This window comes from Aspergillus melleus (assembly GCF_016097325.1).
Source record: "Aspergillus melleus strain CBS 546.65 chromosome Unknown contig1, whole genome shotgun sequence".
Taxonomy (NCBI): domain Eukaryota; kingdom Fungi; phylum Ascomycota; class Eurotiomycetes; order Eurotiales; family Aspergillaceae; genus Aspergillus; species Aspergillus melleus.
Window position 1 is genome coordinate 6,753,880 of NW_025763370.1, and position 20,103 is coordinate 6,773,982.

Consider the following 20,103-nt stretch of genomic DNA (forward strand, 5'->3'; position numbering starts at 1 on the left):
AGAAGAAGAAGAAGAAAATAAATTCAACCCAAAAAAAACACATGGGGACAAAGGCAAAGGGAACTAAAAGCTGACGGACGACTCACGGATAAACTTTCAAAGTGATGCTTCCATAGAACAACTCAACGGTCTGCAATGCGTCCAATCATCGATTTCCTCAACGACCAGGCCAGTTGATCTCCCTCCTTGCCCTACTGGATGGTAGGTAAGTAGATACTTGACTCTACGGAGAACTAGCAGTGAGTAGTATGTAGGTTTGTTTGTTTGTATGTGTACATGGACCTTGGTAGTAGGTTTGGACACTTTGCCTACTCGTACTGGATGCTGGAATCTGTTGATCTCCAATATCTCCTCACAGCCTTCTTTACCTTTCTTTGTTAGATTTGAATTTACTTACCCTTTCTTTTAGCTTCCCTATCGTGGAGCAAGCTGTGCCCCGATCATCCAGCCTTGATCCCTGTATACTTCGTGGAGAAGGGAGGGGAACCACCACCGGATAAACTTCAAACCACTCACGCCTGAGTATCAACTACTCGAGACGTGGACATTGCGGAGAAAGACGGGCATTACCTAGTCCGAAATGAAATAAAGTATGGAGGGTGCTTTGCGCTTATCGATGTCACGACGGAGCACTACGGAGTATGTTGGCAGGTACCGGTTCGAGACTCGTGCAGACGGAATGGCATCATCGTAGTTCACTCTATACTATACGGTTGACTGACTAACAACTCAGGTTTCTCTTGTAGTTGGACAACCGAGGTCTGAACCCTTTCTGCATCTCTTCTCTGCCATCCCATGGCATGCGTTTCTGCAGAGAACAATGCACATACCCCTCCCTCCTCTCTCCTCTCATCTATGGACTTAATCCTTAGGCTATTACCTAGACATCCCTCCAACTCATGGTTCTCGAGCCCCCCCACGCCCCCTGCTTCTGGCCGATGCTACCCATGCAGTGAGATATGCAGTGCGCTTCATATCGGGTGGAATTCATGCATACATTCTCTCGTCCCCCCCGTATCTGGAATATGGTCGACACCGTTCTCGATCTCTATTCGGCCAACGAGGGCCAAATCACTCCACTCTCCCTCCTCTGCCAGATGCCATAACAAGAGGCAACGAAAGAGTGATCATCCAGGTTGAATCAATCATGTCTGATATACATATTGACATACACAAGATAAAGAAACTGATGGAGGGGCGGAGGAGGGGACAAAAGTATGTAGGTAGTAGGGGTAGGTGTATCCATTATCCATCAATCAAGGGCAGCCCAAGCCAACTCATTTCCCTTCGCTTGGTTTTATCTAGATTTTCCTTTTCTTTTTCTCGTAGAGCGGAGTGGTTGCTGTCTTCTATTCCTTCGTCTTCTTGCTTCTATCGTCCCCCTCTTTCTTCTTTCTTGCAAAGCACCGGGTCTCAAGGCCGAGGCCCTTCGTTTACTCTCCCATTCGCATTCACACATCCCGAATGACAAGACACAGGCATTAAATCCCAAGTTAGAAAAGGAAAAGTTCCAACCCATTTGAGATGTACAGATTAAACCAGACAAGAGATAGTAATATAAAATTCAAAAAAGAGAAAACTCCGCCCATGCTTGCCGCAAAAACAATAGAAAGACATAAACGCCCTGTACGTGACCAAAAAGAAAAATACAAATGAAGAAGGTACAAGGTTAGGGTGTAAAATTATATACCAAATCAAATCAAAAGGTTGATCGATATCGACGAGGCCAGCGCAGCTCAGTCGAGCTCGTCCTCGCTGGTTTCATTGGACTTCGCCTTGGGGGGCTTCGCGAGTTGCTTCTGCCACAACTGCTGGGCCACCTCCTTGTCCAGATCGGCGAAAAGGATATCGAACACATCCGAGTACCAGCTTGCCGCATGGCCTTCAATGCCCTTCTTGATATTCTGCGGTGGTCAAGTTAGTCACGAGAGATAACATGAAACAGAAGTGGTATCACTCACCTCAGGCAGTTCCAGCCAGTCAGACATGTTGTCCGCTGGGAAGATGATCTTCTTTGCGCCAGCACGACGGGCAGCAACGGTCTTCTCCCGTAGTCCTCCAATGCGCAGCACCTTGCCGGTCACTGTCAATTCACCAGTCATGGCAATGGTCGGGTCGAGAGGGTAGTCCATTGCCAAGGAAAGTAGAGATGTCGCCATCGTAATGCCAGCAGAGGGGCCTAGTCCCGTCAGTCACGATCGCCAGCACCAGGTAGTATGGGGGAAGGCAGAAATCAAGGCAAGGAAAGGATTAAAAAATTTTTCTACTTACCATCCTTGGGTACAGCACCCTCCGGGCAGTGCATGTGGATTCTGGCCTTCTCGAAGAACTTGTTCTCGGGGAATTGCTTCGCCATGATCGACTTCGCGAACGAATACGCAATCTGGGTGGATTCTTTCATCACATTTTGCAGATTGCCCGTAATTTCGATACCTGGTCGCGATTCGGGCGACAAAGCATTCTCCAGGATGGATTCCACGTACAACGCGGCACCTCCCATGCTGGTCCAAGCAAGGCCCATCGTCACACCGGGCGGGAAAGTGTCGTACAGGCGGTCGGCGGTAAAGATCGGGGGCCCAACGTAGTCCGTCAGGCTGTCTTTGCCAATGCTGAGCTTGACGGTGTCCGGCACTTTCAGGGCCACTCGGGGCGTTTCGGTCGTCGACTTCTCCGGGTCGGCAGGGGCATTGACCGAGTCGGGGTACTCGGTCTCTTTCTGCGATTCCTCATGCACGGCCTTGCCCTCGTCGGTGAGGGCCTTTTCTTCGGCGAGCACTTCCTCTCCAAGCTCCTTGACGATGTTGAACGCCGCCTTTCGGTAAACCTTTTCGATCTGCTTCTTCAAGTTCCGGACACCACTCTCGCGGCAGTAAGACTTGATCAGCTCCTCCACGGCTTCCTCCGTCAGGTTAACATCGACTTCCTTGAGGCCTGTCAGTTCCCGAGCAGCGGGGCCAAGGTATCGCTGGGCGATGGCCATCTTCTCGTCCGCGACGTAGCCCGAAAGTTCAATGATCTCCATTCGATCCAAAAGAGGTCGCGGGATCGTATCGGTAACGTTAGCCGTACACACGAAAAGGACCTTGGACAAATCCACAGGGACATCCATGTAGTGGTCCAAGAACGAGGAGTTTTGCTCAGGGTCGAGAAGTTCCAGCAGCGCAGAAGAGGGATCTCCCTGATGACCGCGTCCGATCTTGTCGATCTCGTCAATGAGGACCAATGGGTTTTCGGTCTGGCATTTCTTCAGGGCCTGGATGATACGGCCCGGAAGGGCGCCAACATAGGTCCGACGATGACCCTTGATCTCCGCCACATCCGTTAGGCCACCGACGGAGAATCGGTAGTACTGTCTGTTCAGAGCCCGGGCGATCGACTTTCCGATACTGGTCTTTCCAACACCAGGAGGGCCGACCAGACAGATAATTTTTCCCTCCACGGTTCCACGGAGCTTACCGACGGCGATAAACTCGAGGATCCGATCCTTGACGTCCTTAAGACCGTAGTGATCCTCGTCCAAGACGGTAGTCGCATGCTGAATTCCGAAGTTCTCCACGCTCTTCTGGCCCCAGGGGATCTGAGTGAGCCAGTCGAGGTAGTTGCGGGTGACGTTGAACTCGGAGGCAGCCGGCTCCAGGTGTGCCAGCTTGTTGATCTCCTCGTCAAAAACCTTCTTAACCGCCTCCGGCATGGCCAACTTCTCCGCCTTCTCCTTGAATTTCTCGACGAGCTTGTCTTTACCGTCGGACTCGATGCCCAGTTCCCTCTTGATGCCCTTCATCTGCTCCATCAACCAGTACTCGCGCTGGCGCTTTTGAATCTTGGCTTCTACGTCCTTCGAAATCTTGGATTGAAGCTGCGCGTTCATAAGCTCCTTCTTCAGGACAACCAAGGCCTTCGGAAGTCGCTCTTCAATGTTCATGATCTCCAGGACCTCCTGCATTTCATGCAGCTCGCCTGCGGAGACAGCGGCAGCAAAGTCGGCCAATTTAGCGGGCTCGTCGCTAAGGTTTCCCGGGAATTGGTCGGTGTAGAAAGCCGAGATCTGGTCGCGGAACAGAGGGTTCAGGCTGGCAATCTCCTTGCACACGTTGACAATTTCGCTGGTGACAGCACGGATGATGGCGCTCTTCTTGTCGTACGGCTCTTCGCCCATGTTCTCCACATTCACCAAGCTGACCGGGTATTTGCGGAGGAAGGACGTAGGCTCGTAGTGGTCTTTCGGGGCGAGTTCCGCAGTTCCCTCCTCGAAGCTGGCCACAACATCGCCCCGTTTTTCCGTCGTCTTCTCCTCGGAAGCGGGGGCCTTCGAAGGTTCATTGGGAGGCAACAAGGACGAAACCTTGATGCGGCGGTGCGGGTAGAGTACAGCGGTGACACCGCTGGCTTCCCCGCGCAGAGGATAAGCAGCAGTGATCTGTGCGAAAACACCGACATCGTAAACCTCGTCAAGGTTGTGAATCACATCGCCATCCGCGTTCTCATCCTTGAAAAGGAAGGCACCCACGTACGGCTGGCCCCGCTTCATCATGTCTTGGATGGCCGAGGCGACGTTCGGGTCTCGGATGGTAATCGCCTTGTAGAAGCCCGGGAACAGCGGTCGCTTGGCAATTGGGATGGCCATGACCTGCGGATAAACCTCAGGGACCGACGGCTTCTGTAGGGCTTTCTCGCCGGAGCCCTTCTTGCCCTTCTTGCCACCGTCGTCGTTACCGCCATTGTTCGCGCCACTGGGTCTGGAGTCGGGCGAGCTGCCACTGGAGGGGATTGGCGAAGGGGAGTCATTCGAGTTTCCTTTTCCTTCTACCGAGTTGTTCTCCTGCTTGGCATCTTCCTCCACTCCTCGCTGCTCCTTGTCGCCAGCCGACTTCTCTTTCCTCCGCGCAAATGCCGATGTCGGAGCTCCGGGTTCTGACGAGCCGTGCTTGCCTGACTGATCAACCGTCTTCCGTCGGGAGTCGGGGGCCCGCTCGATGTCCTTGTCTTCGTCACCGTCCTTGTGTTCTTTTTGGTCCGGATCTTCCTTCTCGTCTCCAGGTGGGGGTTTTTCTCGCCGCCGGATAGAGCTTGAGGAAAAGGTGCGAGGGGAGGGAGGGAGCGATCGGAAGAGGTGCGACGAAGCTAGTATCGACCGAGCACCGGCATTCTGTCTGGAAGAAGTGAGTAGAGGCCGGAGAATTAATGGACGCGATGCTTTGTGGAGCGCGGCTCTCCAGGGAAGGGTCTGGCCGCGGAGCATGCTACTGTATGTCGGAGGGAGACGGGGGACAGGAATTCGAGAGGTGGAGGGGGGAAGAAGAGGGGGGAAGAGATGAGAAATAAAGAGAAAGAGGAGGATTAAAGAAGTATTAAGAAGCGTCACCAAGAAGACACAATGGAAAGAGAGAAAGCACGAGGGGAGGAAGGAAGACGGACGATGAGGTCCCGGACAGACTGATTAGTGATTACCGAAGCAGCCTTTCATCATCGTCTCGGTTCATCGTTTCTCCGGTCGGCAAACTTCTTCGTGCCGAAAGACTCGAAGCTTCTAAGCTTCTCTCAGTCCCGAATAGTTATGGGCGGTGTCCGGCCAATTCATCCTCCCCGATTTCCAAGCATCTTCTTCCGCTGACTGTCCCTTTGGTGTTTTGCGTGTGGCTGGCTTGGTTGCCCGTCTTACCTCTCTGCATTCCTTCACAATGAACGCTACTTCTGCCGCAATGCCCAAGGCTGCGGCTCTCCCCGCTCGTTTACTCCGGACTTCGCAACGATACTCCAAGCAGAACCCGACGATAGGGCAGACTCGTGTCTACCATGCCTCAACACTCTCGTCGACCGACAAACGCCCGCAGGATGTCTGCAATAAGAAACACTCCGGCTTCGCTTCTTCGAGAGTAGGTCGACCTTTCTTCTTTTTTTTTCCGTTTGCCCTTTTGCGGTCCTACCACGGTCAACCCCCTGCCAGTGACCCATCTTGGTCTGCTAACACATGCATAGATCTTCCACACGACCGCTCCCCGCGCAGCAATTCCCGATCCTTACAAGACCCTCGGAGTAGAGAAGGGCGCATCGGCGTCCGATATCAAGAAGGCTTACTATGGAATGGCCAAGAAATACCATCCGGATACCAACAAGGAGCCTAACGCCAAGGAGAAATTCGCAGAGGCTCAGACGGCTTACGAACTACTTTCCGATGCCAAAAAGCGAGAGAACTACGATCGGTTTGGCTCTGCAGCATTCGACCAGAACGGCGGCTTCGATCCTAATGCCGCTGGCGGCAACCCATTCTCTGGTGCGGGCGGTTTCGGTGGCTTCGGTGGCGGCTTCGGAGGAGGATTCCCCGGCGGTTTTGCGGCTGATATCAACTTTGAGGATCTTTTCGGCGCTTTCGCGGGAGGCGCTCGTCGCTCCGGTCGGGGCAGACGAAGCCCGTTCCAGGAGATTCTGGTCGGTGAGGACGTCGAGGTCCAGACCAGCATTTCCTTCATGGAAGCCGCGAAGGGCACAACGAAGGACATTGTCATCAACCCCCTCACGGAATGTGGCACTTGCAAAGGCGACGGACTGAAGGCGGGTGCCAAGCGCTCCAAGTGCCCTCAGTGTAACGGCTCTGGTACCAGAGTGCACTTCATGCAGGGAGGCTTCCAGGTGGCGGCCACCTGCGATGCCTGCGGTGGTGCAGGCATGACGGTGCCTCGAGGATCTGAGTGCAGACCCTGCAGTGGCAACGGCGTGGTCAGAGACCGCAAGACCATTCAGGTGGATATTCCGGGTGGTGTCGAAGATGGTATGCGATTGCGAGTGGCTGGCGAGGGTGATGCTCCGCCCACGGGAGCCTCTGCCGCGCCTGGCTCTCGGACGCAACGGGGTGACCTCTTCGTTTCTATTCGGGTCTCCCCCGATCATCGTTTCAGCCGCTCCGGCTCCGACATTCTCTACACTGCTTCCATCCCTCTCACCACCGCTCTCCTGGGTGGTGAGGCAACCGTGCCGACCTTAGATGGCGAGGTCAAGGTGAAGGTTGCCACCGGTACGGGTACCGGTGACCGCATCACGCTCTCTGGAATGGGAATGAAGAAACTCAGTGGCCGAGCCCGCAGCTTCACCCCCACGGGTGACCTGAGGGTTGAATTCAAGGTGGCTATGCCGAAATACTTGACCGGCAACCAACGAACTATCCTGGAGGTGCTAGCGGACGAAATGGGCGACAAGACTGCCAAGCGTATCATGAATGTTGGGCAACAGAGGTGAGTTTTGGTCCTCCCTTGGTAGAGATGCAGAGCCACGTGCGAGGAAAGCTAATCATAACATTCGCAATTGCAGTTCATCAGAAGCCACCTCTGAAGACTCGTCGAAGGGCGAGGGCTTCATTAAGTCGGCGTGGCACAAGCTCATGAACCACAAGAACGAATCTCAATCCGAGAGCTCGACGGGCAAATCGGACAAGGAGTCGAACGGCTCCGACAAGAAAGACGACAAGAAATAGGGTTCGGGCTGAAGGGATCCATCAGCCAGTGGAACAAAGTCGGAACAACCTGACTCTGAGTCGGGGTCCTGGATTGTACACAATGTAATTATTCATGGAGATTTTTTGGAGATATCATAGCGCCGGCGACAATAGGGGGTTCTTCTCTGTACGATTTCTGCTTCTGGGAGGGTGTCAATAGAGACTGGGGATATCCTGTATGTACAGTAACCATGTACCATTAGAAAATTAGACTCTCTACTTCTCAGCATTCGGTGTTTCGTCTGTAGTTTGTCAGCTCTTGTCTACTGGCCAGGCGGTGCTGAATTGTTGGCGCCAGGAAAAGAAGGCCCATCGACCGCCCTACCTTCTCCTTCCTCTCTTCCTCTCAGGAACAACTTCTTCCCCCTCCCATCTTCACACCTTCACTTCTTCACGCCATCACACACCTCTCGGTCGGGAATCCTTCAGCCTCGAGATTGTTGTTTCATCTCACTAAAAGAGCGTCTCCACTCTCGGTCGTCATCGCCCGGAACTCATCCGCCTATCGACTGGCGCCTTTTTCCCTGCGAATCCGCCCAACTTACTTACCCCACAGCTCTCCGTCCCCGATCATCCCTCTCACTTCCCCTCCGTTCTCACGCCGCATAGCCATACACCCTGTCGGTCTGAGACTCCGATTTGGATTATTGAGATACCCGCTCACTCGCTATCCTGTCGATCTCCGTTCTTTCCCGCCTCTGTGGATGGGAGCTTCCCGCTCCTGGTAACCCCCCACGACCTACAAGATGGTTCAGTCGCCTATGATCTCGTGTCCGCTCAAGCAGACCAACGAAATCGATTGGATCCGCCCACTTAAGGATTACATCCGTCAGAGTTACGGTGAAGATCCCGAACGCTATGCTCAGGAATGCGCGACTCTCAACCGTTTGCGCCAGGACATGAGAGGGGCGGGGAAGGATAGCGCGACGGGGCGCGACCTGCTCTATCGGTATTACGGACAGCTGGAGCTCTTGGATCTAAGGTTTCCCGTGGACGAGAACCACATCAAAATTTCGTTCACCTGGTGGGTGCCTTTCTCTTCCAGTCTAGACTTCTTCGCGTTGGGGATACGGTTCGCTGATGTGTGGCTTTGGTGATTAGGTACGATGCCTTCACTCACAAGTCGACCTCGCAATACTCGCTTGCCTTTGAGAAAGCCTCGATCATTTTCAACATCTCCGCCGTGCTCTCCTGCCATGCCGCCAACCAGAATCGCGCGGAGGATACCGGTCTGAAGACCGCATATCACTCCTTCCAAGCAGCCGCCGGAATGTTTACCTACATCAACGAGAACTTCCTTCATGCCCCGTCCACCGACCTGAATCGAGAAACCGTCAAGACCCTGATCAATATCTCGCTCGCCCAGGGACAAGAGGTATTCCTCGAGAAGCAAGTGGCAGATCTCAAGAAGGCCGGTTTCCTGGCCAAGCTGGCCGGGCAGGCGGCGTACTTATACTCCCAGGCGGCCGAAGGCATACAGGAACATGCTAAAGGCGTTTTTGAAAAGGTCTGGTTGATTGTTACTCAGGCGAAGGCGACGCACATGGCCTCGGTCGCTTCCTACTATCAGGCTATCGCGGACAGCGAGGCCAATTCTCACGGAGTAGCCATCGCACGACTTCAGTTGGCAGAGAAGAACTCGACAGCGGCTGTGGGATGGGCCAAGTCTTTCCCCTCGTCCGTTCCTCCGACTTCCAACTTGAGCTCCGAGACCGGTCCAACCCTGATGGACATCATCAAGCATCAGCTGGCTAATGTGCAGGCGACTCTCAATACGTTTATCAAAGACAACGATTTCATCTACCACCAGCCAGTTCCGAATGAGGCGGGGTTGTCCGCCGTTGCCAAGTTGCCCGCGGCTAAAGCTATTCCGGTCAGTGAACTCTATCAAGGTCAAGACATTCAGCGCATCATCGGACCGGATATCTTCCAAAAGCTCGTCCCAATGTCTGTCACCGAGACGGCTAGTCTCTACGACGAGGAGAAGGCGAAATTGATCCGAGCGGAGACGGAACGAGTCGAGACTGCTAATGGAGAAATGGCCGCCAGTCTGGACTACTTGAAACTACCCGGCAGCTTGAACATTCTGAAGGGTGGGATGGACCAGGAAATGACCGTCGACGAGGAGTTTCGGCAGTGGTGCTCAGAGCTCGCCGGCCATTCGTCGTTCACCAAAGCGTTCGACAATTTGCAGGATCGCAAGACGGATGTTCTCGCGCAGTTGGATCAGTGCTCGAAGCAGCTCGACTTGGAAGAAAGCGTATGTGAAAAGATGCGCTCTAAATACGGAGCGGACTGGAGTCAGCAGCCTAGTGCCCGTCTCAACACCACCCTTCGAGGGGACGTTCGTTCCTACCGTGATACCGTCAATGAAGCCAGTGCGAGTGACGCTCAGCTTCTGTCCACCTTGCGGCAGTACGAGTCGGACTTCGACGAAATGCGGTCTGCCGGAGAAACCGACGAGGCCGACGTGCTCTTCCAGCGGGCGATGATCAAGGCGGGCTCCAAGCATGGCAAGAAGAACGGACACGGGAGCCCGTACTCTGCGACCGCCGAGGGAAGCCTGTTAGATGATGTCTACGATGAGAGTAGCCTGTCGGTGGCAGACCAGATTGCCCGAGTGGAATCCATTCTGAAGAAGCTGAATCTCGTCAAACGAGAAAGGTCTCAGGTTCTGAAGGACCTGAAGGATAAGGTAAGTGCTTCTTGCAGAGGTTATACACTTGCATGAAGGCTAACCGCATGTCAGGTTCACAACGATGACATCTCCAATGTTTTGATTTTGAACAAAAAGTCCATTACCGGACAAGAGAGCCAGCTTTTCGAGGCCGAGTTGGAGAAGTTCCGCCCTCACCAAAACCGGCTGCTCCAGGCCAACCACAAGCAGTCCTCACTTATGAAGGAACTCACCAAGATTTACGGCGATCTGCTACAGGATAAACGAGTTCGGGCCGAGCAGTCGAAGTACGAGAGCATCACGCGCCAACGGAACACCGTCATGGCGCGATACAAGAAAGTATACGATGCCTTCAACGGCCTGCGGTCGGGAGTTGTTCAAGCGCAAACCTTCTATACAGAGATGGCCGAGACCGTGGACAGTCTCAAGAAGAACGTCGAGACCTTTATCAACAACCGGCGCTCAGAAGGCGCTCAGCTTCTGGGACAGATTGAGCGTGACAAGGCGAGCGGTGTATCTGAACAGGAGGACCGCGAGCGCGAGAAGCTGCGACAGCTGATGGAGCGCCTTTCCACCGAACCCAAACCATCGTCCGCTTCCTCCGGCTCATCAACCGCGCCGTCCAAGGTTCCATCCAAGGTGAAATCCCCTCCGCCGCCCGTTCAAACCCCTGGATATCCAGGCCCCGGCATTTCGTCCCCGAAGATGTCGCCGCATTATCCGCCCACTGGAAAGCCACACGGAGCACCTCTCTCCCATTCGCCGGCGCCTTACGGGCAATACATGACCTCGTCCGGCGGCATGCCCTACGTGCCGGGACAGTCATTCCAGCAGGGAGCGGCTGCACCCCTCTCGGAAGGCTACAACCCGATGGCATACCCTTTCCCTCCGTCGGCCTCGCCTCCGCCCAATCAACAAGTCTACTCGTCGACGCCCGTCCCGTTCGGTAGTTTCAACGGCCCTACGCCCTCGACGACCCCGTCGCAGTTTGTGCCTCAGGGGTACGTTCCGCCTCCACCGCCTCCACGTCCCCAGCAGACCTCGTACCCGCCATCGTCCGGTCCATTTCCTTCCGGTCCGGGTGGATACGCCCAAAGCAGAGCCTACAGTTCGAGTCAGCATCACAAAGCCCAGTCGCAGTCCTCGCAGACTCAAGGCCAACCGGGAACCGGATCCGGTGATCCCTGGGCTGGTCTGAACGCATGGAAATAATTCCTCTTATCATTATCATGAACCAATGTAAAAGCGGGCGGTTGTGAAAATGAAGTATGATAGACTTTACGCTTATGGATCTGAGGGGTTCTTTGCATTCCGGCGTTGACTCGTTATTACCTTTCTTCAACTCTATTTATTATCTCCTGCTGTTGCCTGTTCTCGGTCCTCTGGATTTCTGATTATCTGGTTAATCGTTGGCCTATCTTTGTTGGTTCGTCGTGCTTTAGCTTTATGATCTTTCTTTATCCCGTTTTTGGTCTTGCAGAGTATACGTTAAGGTTTTTATCGAGTTTTTATTACTATCGCTATTTACCTTTATCTTTACGTTTCCTTCCGCATCCTGTTCATCTCTATATGTATCTACCATCTATACCAAGCGAATCTTCGATCTAGCACCGCTTTCATCTTCCACTCTTTCTCTTCCTAGTCAGAGAACCCCTGTTGTGACTTCACAGACAATCCCACCACCAATCAATATGAACGATGTCTTCACGCATACGCATCGATCAATCAACAACGTTCCAGTTACATCCAATCCAGTCCAGTCCAGAATCAAATTTGAACCCAGACTAACTGAACGAAGTGAATACTCCGGATACGAACAACAAGTAATATTGAATCAAAAACTGGTTATAATATCCTTCCTTCATGCTGAAAACGAAAGAAGATATAATAATAGCTAGATACAATCGTTTTGGTCATCCCTTTCGGATGGTTTCAATTCCACTCACTTCTTATGAAGTCGTTGAGCGGTGGAAAAGACACCCGGAGTGCGGTTACGTCATACCTATAGATGTAAGTGAGGAGTGCAAGTACAAGTATGTACATCATGACGGTGTGTAGCAGATATAGGATTGAGCAAACAAGGTCAATATCAACTAAATCTAGGTTGAATTGTATGTATGTATGTATATACACAAGGGCAGGAGAAACAGTATGAAAATAAAAAAGCAAAGAATCTAGTTATGGAATTAGTAGCAGGAAACGTATCCGTCATAGTAGAGGCAGTGTTATAGGACTGGCAAGACGCTCCGGGTTCCAATGTGTATAGTACAAATGGGGAAAAAAGAGATAGAAATAGAGATAGGAAAATCGCCCGTCCATTGTTTATAAGTCTTCAACATCATTTTTAACTTCAACGCTCAAGACATGGTTGTATAAAGGAAGCATAAGTAGCTAGGAGGTCTTCCGGGGGCGCGAGATTATTTCGAGTAGGTACGTAGGTCGCCAAACAATGATGTCTGGATATGGTGACATGCGAACTTATCCGGATGAGAATACAGGAAATAAGAAACAAGGAGATAGACAGAAGCAGCAAGGTAAATCAAACCAACACCAATGGGTATCATGACAAAGGGGAGAGTGCTTGAATGAAGGAAAGAAAAGAAGAGAGAGTGCGTGTGTGAAGCAACCAAGACAAGGTCACTGGCAAAAGTGGTTGAGTCGCGCATCCATCAAGTACCAAAAAGTCACCTATGCAAATGCATGAAACTCCGTTAGAAATAAGCGAATGCACTTGGTCATCCAGCAGATGTCTCTTGCGAAATAAAGATCCCAGAAGCAAGGACAGCGAGAAGGAGAGAAAGTGTAAAAATATAAATGTCAAGGCTGAAACCTCAGACGGAAATGTCGACCTCGGCCCTCCTCGCGGACTTTGTACAAGAACCGAGCGATTGCCTCTTGCTCCGCTAGCCCGGCACTGTTGAAATGTTTGCGAACAGTCACCGCAAGCTGATTCTTGCTCACGCGATCCTGACTGCAGATCTGGTTCAACGCGTTCTTTCTATCGAGTCGGTGACCAGTCAACGGTTTCGCGGAGGTGCCATTGGGGCCGTCGGTGCCGGGCTGCAGAGTCTTCTTGGTACCGTGGGACCCGTTCGTTTTCGGATCCTTGTCGGAATTAGACGAATGGGCACGCTGGGCAGCAATAGATGTCGGCGATCGGAGGCCAATGCCTTTGGAAAGTAGAAGGCGGGAGTATTCGCTGTTGAAAGCGCTCGGGGAGGAGAGTTTGTAAGCATGCCGGTAGGAATGAAGGATCTCGAGGGGCATCTCGGGCCAATGCATCTGAATGACCAAGGCCAAGAGGTCAGCAACCCGGTCATCGTAATCTCGCGAAAGAAGAAGACAGCGAATTCAAAGGCGTGTAGATCTCACATTGGCACTTACTTTGGGCTGACTGTCGTGTTGGTCACCATTAGCGGGGGCGCTGGTGACATTCACAGTGGTCTTAGTCTCGCGCACCGAAACGGAGGTCGCTGCTAACGAGGTATTGCCTTTGCGGCCTTTCGCCGTCGTCGTCTTGTGCTCTCGAGTCGTACTGGAGCCTTCAGAGCGAGAGTCATCCTGAATGGCAGTCGTGCGCTGCCGCGGGGGAGCCATGATGTGCTATAGCGAAACGAATGATGACAAAAAGAGGGGAGAGTATATTGACCGGGCCTCGGAGTGGCCCGAACAAGTAAAAGAATGTCAACTTGAAAATCCGAAGGCAATTGTCAATGGAGAGCAGGTATCAGCGGTGCGTTTCATGGTAGACAATGAAAAAAAAGCATGAAAATGAAGAAGTTGGGGCGCCGTCATGAGGCGGGCAGACGCGGCAGAAATATCGGAGGCGCGCGACATCATTTGCCGCGTTAGGTAATATTGCCGAGTGACGATAGAAGTAGACATGGCAACATTCATCTCCTGATTCTGTATCTGATGAGATTGGTCTATGGTAGACTCTCTATATATCATTGGGGTAATTTAGAGGGTCTTCTAGTCTTAGGTTAAACGATGTGAACCATTGTAATCTACCAACTCAATGGCTGGTTCAAACTATATACCTGCGCCATGCAGGAGTGCTGATCGAGCAATGGCCGACAAGATAATTGGCCCTATTCATGCGACCTGGGACTCAAATTGCCCGTCGCATTGACACAAGCAAGACCATAGCCAAGTGCCGTATCAATTATCCTATGAGAACTATAGAGCCGGACATCCCACCAGACGTTGACACAATGTAGGCAGAACCCACCGTATAATGATGAATGTCTCATAAGTCTGCAATATCATGCATACACCGCAAGTCTTTCCCTCATATCAAGCGATATGCAATATAATGCAACCTTGGTCCTCGAGTCACCTCGAAATAGAATATCAGACAACGCCTGTCACATCTAGACAACAAACGGGGATGAAACCCCAACTCAACCACAACGCCTCCAATACCAAGCAGCCAGATCACGAAACACACCCCAAACACGTAAACGCCCAGGAAAGCAACCATAACATCCCAGGATACATCTAGAACTCGCCCTGTCTCCTGCCTGAAGACTCAGCACCAGCCCAACCCGCTTACGTCAGCTGTCAAACATGTCACTCGAGACATACGGGTTAGGGCTAGAATCGAGTCTCCGTATTCCGGAGCAAACGATCGGAAACAGCGTTTGTTTGTGGGGAACAATAATAGGGCGGGCCAAGACAGAAAAAAAAAGCCACCTGACGTTGGACGGATAGAGGATGTCTACTATTAATATTTGTTGGGGAGAGAGACCCTCTTCAGGGCGCCTCGCTTATGAATTCTGATGCAGTAACAAACAGGCCCAGACAGGGTACAGATGGCTTACGACGATTGTCTCAAAATCAATGCATGGATGGGGTATGTGGCTGATTGCCTCTTCTGACAGATAACTCTTCCTGACTGTACGGGGTATCTGCCTGTCTGGCGGTATACAAGCCCAACTCATATTCAGTATGTGTAAGCCCGCCCCAAGAGGTACAGGCCCCCAGATGAGGCTGCCGTAGACACTAGACAGAGAGAAGGGAAATTGTTTCAACTGGGGCATTGGGCACACAATACTCTTGGACTGGATTTGTTGGAAAAATTCTTCTCCCCTTTCTGTTCTGGTGACTCAGAATGGATACGATTCGCTCACCGCTATCTTCGTTGTTGGGGGCAATTGGTGAACGTCGAGGCTACGGAAGTTGAACGAAGGCGAGTCAGAAGAGATAGAGAAGGAAAAAAACACAAGCCGTGCAGCCCTGCAGGGAAACTTTAATCTCCAACAGGCAGGGCAGGGCCAGGATGGCTGGCTTATTCGTACAACTACAGACAGTAGTTACATGAAGACTAGGCTATAGTCCGTAAGGCGTAAAGGTCGAAAAGAATTTGCACGGGTCTACCAATCCTACCCCGTTGAAAAAGGAAAAGGGACTGGACGGGGTACAAACCATGAATGGCCTAATCGGTCACGACGATGGACAAATAGTTACATGATTACCTAAAACAGTAAGCCAGTGGAATCTCTCGTCCGTGCATGTGCCTCCTCCGTACGCTCTGGTCCAGTCACGGCGGCCTCAGACCACCACGGGATTCGGGACACACTCGGCAGAGGGGGAAATGGAGAGAACTCGGGTCGGAGATGCCGAGGGTCGAGGGTCAAGGGAAAGAAATTGCCTCAGCCCGCGGACTACGGTCTACGAGTACGGAGTAAGGCTACGGACGGAGGACGGGACTCCTATGGTTAGCGCGAGAAAAACCTGAGCAGGAGAAATCAGGTAATGAAGGGTTTGAAGCACCCAACAAAAACCATCCAAACCAGTATGAAAGACCTGAGAAAGAGGGAAAAATCTTCACCGAGGAACCCTTTGGGGGAGGGGGGACGGTTTCTACGGGGGAAGCCCGTGAAGTGTTAGCTAAGAAATTTCTTTTCTGAGCCTATCCTTTCTCCGCAATCCGCCCTGATAGACTAAGACACTAGTCAGAAAGGGGGGGGAATGAATGTCCGGCTTTCTCCCGAAATCATCCGACCACCGCATCACTCCTGCAGACGGTTCCCCTCCGGCTTTTGTTCGTCGAGTTCTGGACCGACGGATTTTTTTTTTTTTTTTTGTTTCCCTCTTGGGCGACGCCGTTTTGACACCCCCGGAATCATGCGCCAAAATTCAATGCTTATCTACCGACCAGATTTATAATCACGGGGAACGCTACACTTTCGATCACTCCATCCATGGTACTTTGTCCGCCTTTCTTTCCTTCAGAAATATTTCCACCCTGTATTAACTATAGGTATCTATATAGAGTAAAAATTTATACCTTTCACCCACCCCCTCCAACAGATCCAGTAATCACCTCCGCGACGCGGGAGATTGTCATCTAGAAACACGGCAGTGCGCGCCACTAAGGCAGGCCCATGTCTCGACTCCTGGATTAGCTGCAAATCATTACCATGACGCAATCCGGCCATCTTCCGCACATGTATGATTACGGGTCCTTGCTAATTTTTTTTTTTCGCCCTCTCTCTCTGTCTCTGTCTCTCACTGCGCCGCCCCCCTCTCTCTCTGCCGGTCTGCCCTCCAAGGCTCCAACCCCATCCCCATCTTGGAGGTCCGACACGTCCACTTGGCATTATTACTTTTTTTTCTCTCCCCTTAGCCCCGCCTTTTCATTTGGCGGGTTCGTTATTTATTAGTATTATTGTCGTCGGTGGCGGTCAGGGGCGACAAGTGATGATGGCATATTCGTACCCCGTACTCCATAAAAGTACTCTGTACGGAGTATTATGTACTGAAAAATAAATACACAGAATGCTAACCTACAATAGACATTAGACACCCCCCAAAAAAGTGATAATAAAACTACCTCGGTATCTTGCTCAACGGAATATCAAAATTCGGAACATGAAGATAACCATCGGAGTCCGTTCCATGAAATAGAATAAAACAAAGGAAAATAAACAGTCTGGTTGCTCGGTGTCGATCTTAACTTTCTCGGGTCTCGGGGGGTGGTGATCGGGGCATGTGAAGGGGTATATGTACGGTGGTTATCACGATCACAAGCTGCGGAGTATGCATGATTATGGACATCGTGACTACGGAGTACGGATAACATTGTGGTTAGTTGGAAAAACTCTCCTTGTAAGGAGTACTCTACCAGGTCCAGCATACTATGTAGGTAAGAAATACTACCCCAGTTGACGATAGACCATGGCCATTGGACATACTCCGGATAGTCGGATACCTAGGTACTTATCATACTACAAACTATTCGTACTCGTTCGTCCAAACCAACTAACAACTAGTCTCCGTCCAAGTTCAACAGGGGAAAGAATCAAGAAAGCAGAAAACCAGGGGAAACGACAACGGACAATCAAAAAAGGGAGGGGTAAATTAAATCCAAAAAGGGGAGCTGAAGAGGAAGGGTCAGCTACTAGCTAATGATAAATTAATTGCGACAGTCCAACTAACTATCCGTACTCCGTACACTATCTGAAGTTACTGCTTGACTTTACCTCTAACAGCACAGTCCGACAACCACACGGTGAAGCCCGTGGTAGGTGCGATATCAAACTATCTATGTATAGGCCTTTAGTGTAGACCCGTTCTGCTTTGCTCCGTACTTACGTATCTACTATCTAGTATCAACCACCCGAGTTAGCTAGCTCAGGGGGTTAAAAACATACCCCCCCCATCCATCCATCTCCATATTCTATTTCCCCAAGACCCCCCCCCCCATAGAGCTCCTCTAACAAAGCACTAGTACCTCACTAGACGCCCAGTTGCATACAGCACACATAACCCTTGTCCACAACCCCAAGCTTACAATGTTGCTAATGTACGTGAAAAGGAACGGTGTGTTGGGAATTGACGATAGAGAGGACAGAATCGTCCATAATGGATTCAATTCGAGGGGACCTACCGGGGATTGGGGGGAGGGGCGTCTTCCCGAGTCGACCGATCCAAGGTTGTTAAACTTTAATATGGTGAAAATCTTCAGTGATGATCGTGATAGGCGTGAGATAGCTACCTACCTATCGTCGGGGTAGTAGGCAGCGAGGGTTAAGAGCAGACCGCGGGGAGAGAAGCTCAGAGAATGAATAGGAAAAAGAGAGAGGAGGGGTGGTATTTTCGCCGAACCTTCCCCCTAGGAAAAAAAAAAAAAAAATCAGAAAATCCGTAAAAATAAAAATACTATAAACAAGACTAAAGGCGACGTGTCATCGGCCAGCACAAAGGAAGGCAGCCAGCGACCGTGGCGCCAAGCCCCTCACGTCTGGTTCTTTTCTCCAGTTCCCCCCTCCCCCCAGATGGAAAATCGAATATTTTTTTTTGTTTATCTCTGGACGGAAATGCGGATAGGGTGCTCCGCTTCGAGCTGAGTTTGTTACTCCGGAGTACAGACTCGACCGGGCCGGTGGTATCTGGTATCTTATTCTTTGGGATTGTTCAATGGCAATCATAGATAAACAGCCTATACTACCTTACCACTCGGTACTCTGTACTCTGTACGCATTCTAGACGAGTCCGCATATTACATAGGATAATATGATATGATCTGGTAACCCCGGATAGTCCCTTTAGACCCAGGCATAAGATGATATGATATAACATATGGCATGAGGGTCAAGGAAGAACTTCGGGGCCATTACTCCGGATCGGTCGCACAGTCCCGTGGTTTCATGTTAGAGTCACCTCATGCCATAATCCGGATTTACCTGCGAGGTAATATTCAACGCTGCCTCTAGCACCTACCGAGTAAGGTACCGAAGGACCTTTGGGGTGACCTTCAGACTTACACCGTAACTCCTAACTAGTCATGTACAATCCGTTCTCCCCTGAATTACTCCGGGTTTGTCCACCCCTCCTCCCCAGATAGAGGGTTATCATCTATCTCCATCTTAGCCTGAACAGCTCGAATCGAGAAAAAGTCCGTAGCTGATAGGAAGCCAATCCTCCCGAATTCCACCAATAACGAGTCACCCGCTTGGCCGGACTGGGCGCTCCCAGGAATTCAAATCGCAAAGTGAGCTCATCAGGCTATCAGCTAATTAAAGCGTCCGGATTCCGGAAGCGCGGCCCCGCATAACCTGGGGGCGGCGGCTGTGAAGCCTGTGAATCAGTGATATCAGCGTGGTACGGTTCCTGGTATATTATTGGTCCAGACGGCCTGTTCCAGAAGTTTGTGGATCCTCCGATCGCTGGCCTTGGCGCCTTGTGGGGAGTCGCCCGAGTGCGTGTCGTTAACACCGACCGAGTCGTGGTCGGATGCGATACCGAGTTCGACGTATTGTCATCGGTAAGCATACCGCTTCCCCGTACCCGTGACGGGGCAACACGAGGTTACTCCGTGGGATGACCCCTGCCCAATGGATAAGCATTCCCCGGTGCATTTTACTCCAAAAACCCTTTCCTCGGTCCCCTGTCCTAGTAGCTCGTGCTTCGAGAGCTCTTGAACGAGGGGGGGTCTCCTCTGACTGGATATGAAAAGTCGATTATGGAGAATTGCCTCTTATCATGAGCTCCGACGAAAAACCTTCCCCAGATTCCGTCCCCGCATAGACCTGCCAAGCGTCAGGAATGTTGATATTTCTTGAACGGCCAATTTGGTCCATCCACCAAGACTCTTGGGTGTCCAATTCCCAGCTGAGGCGCAGGTGAAGATCGTATTGATGCGTCGTGGTTAGGTCAGCAAGGCAACGCAATTGACGACGGATTTGGCGTTCGATGGGGGCCTCGAGACGGAAACAGGCTCTCAGTGGCCGCGTCGCATTGTCAACATTCCTTCCCCGAGCACGTCATGACACCGTACACTGGAAGTTTGGGGTACAACTGTTCCCCCAGAAAATAGTTGTAACGCACTGTTGCTTCAGCCCCAGGATGTGTGGTACAAGGCCCATCCTTAGTAACAGTCTGCACTGCACCGTCGCGGACCCGGCGGTTCTTCCATGACTGGCTTCTGGAGACC

The 20,103-nt window shown here is 51.6% G+C and overlaps 4 protein-coding genes across 4 annotated transcripts; 2 read left to right on the plus strand and 2 right to left on the minus strand.

The window, feature by feature from the left end:
- Positions 1 to 1,736: 1,736 nt before the first annotated feature.
- On the minus strand, positions 1,737 to 5,239 carry PIM1 (endopeptidase La; the record flags this gene model as incomplete). Its single annotated transcript, XM_046084074.1, has 3 exons — positions 1,737 to 1,904; positions 1,962 to 2,179; positions 2,272 to 5,239. The coding sequence occupies 3 exons, from the start codon at positions 5,237 to 5,239 to the stop codon at positions 1,737 to 1,739; spliced, it is 3,354 nt and encodes a 1,117-aa protein (XP_045940037.1).
- A 439-nt stretch (positions 5,240 to 5,678) lies between these two features.
- Positions 5,679 to 7,465, plus strand: MDJ1 (putative mitochondrial DnaJ chaperone (Mdj1); the record flags this gene model as incomplete). The annotated part of the gene is made up of 3 exons (XM_046084075.1): positions 5,679 to 5,873; positions 5,977 to 7,226; positions 7,303 to 7,465. The coding sequence occupies 3 exons, from the start codon at positions 5,679 to 5,681 to the stop codon at positions 7,463 to 7,465; spliced, it is 1,608 nt and encodes a 535-aa protein (XP_045940038.1).
- Positions 7,466 to 8,232: 767 nt separating this feature from the next.
- On the plus strand, positions 8,233 to 11,375 carry bro1 (putative signal transduction protein BroA; the record flags this gene model as incomplete). The annotated part of the gene is made up of 3 exons (XM_046084076.1): positions 8,233 to 8,510; positions 8,588 to 10,181; positions 10,236 to 11,375. The coding sequence occupies 3 exons, from the start codon at positions 8,233 to 8,235 to the stop codon at positions 11,373 to 11,375; spliced, it is 3,012 nt and encodes a 1,003-aa protein (XP_045940039.1).
- Positions 11,376 to 12,980: 1,605 nt separating this feature from the next.
- On the minus strand, positions 12,981 to 13,760 carry LDX57_002426 (histone deacetylase complex subunit SAP30 Sin3-binding domain-containing protein; the record flags this gene model as incomplete). Its single annotated transcript, XM_046084077.1, has 2 exons — positions 12,981 to 13,445; positions 13,548 to 13,760. 2 exons carry the CDS (start codon positions 13,758 to 13,760, stop codon positions 12,981 to 12,983), a joined length of 678 nt encoding a protein of 225 aa, XP_045940040.1.
- Between the last annotated feature and the right edge of the window lie 6,343 nt (positions 13,761 to 20,103).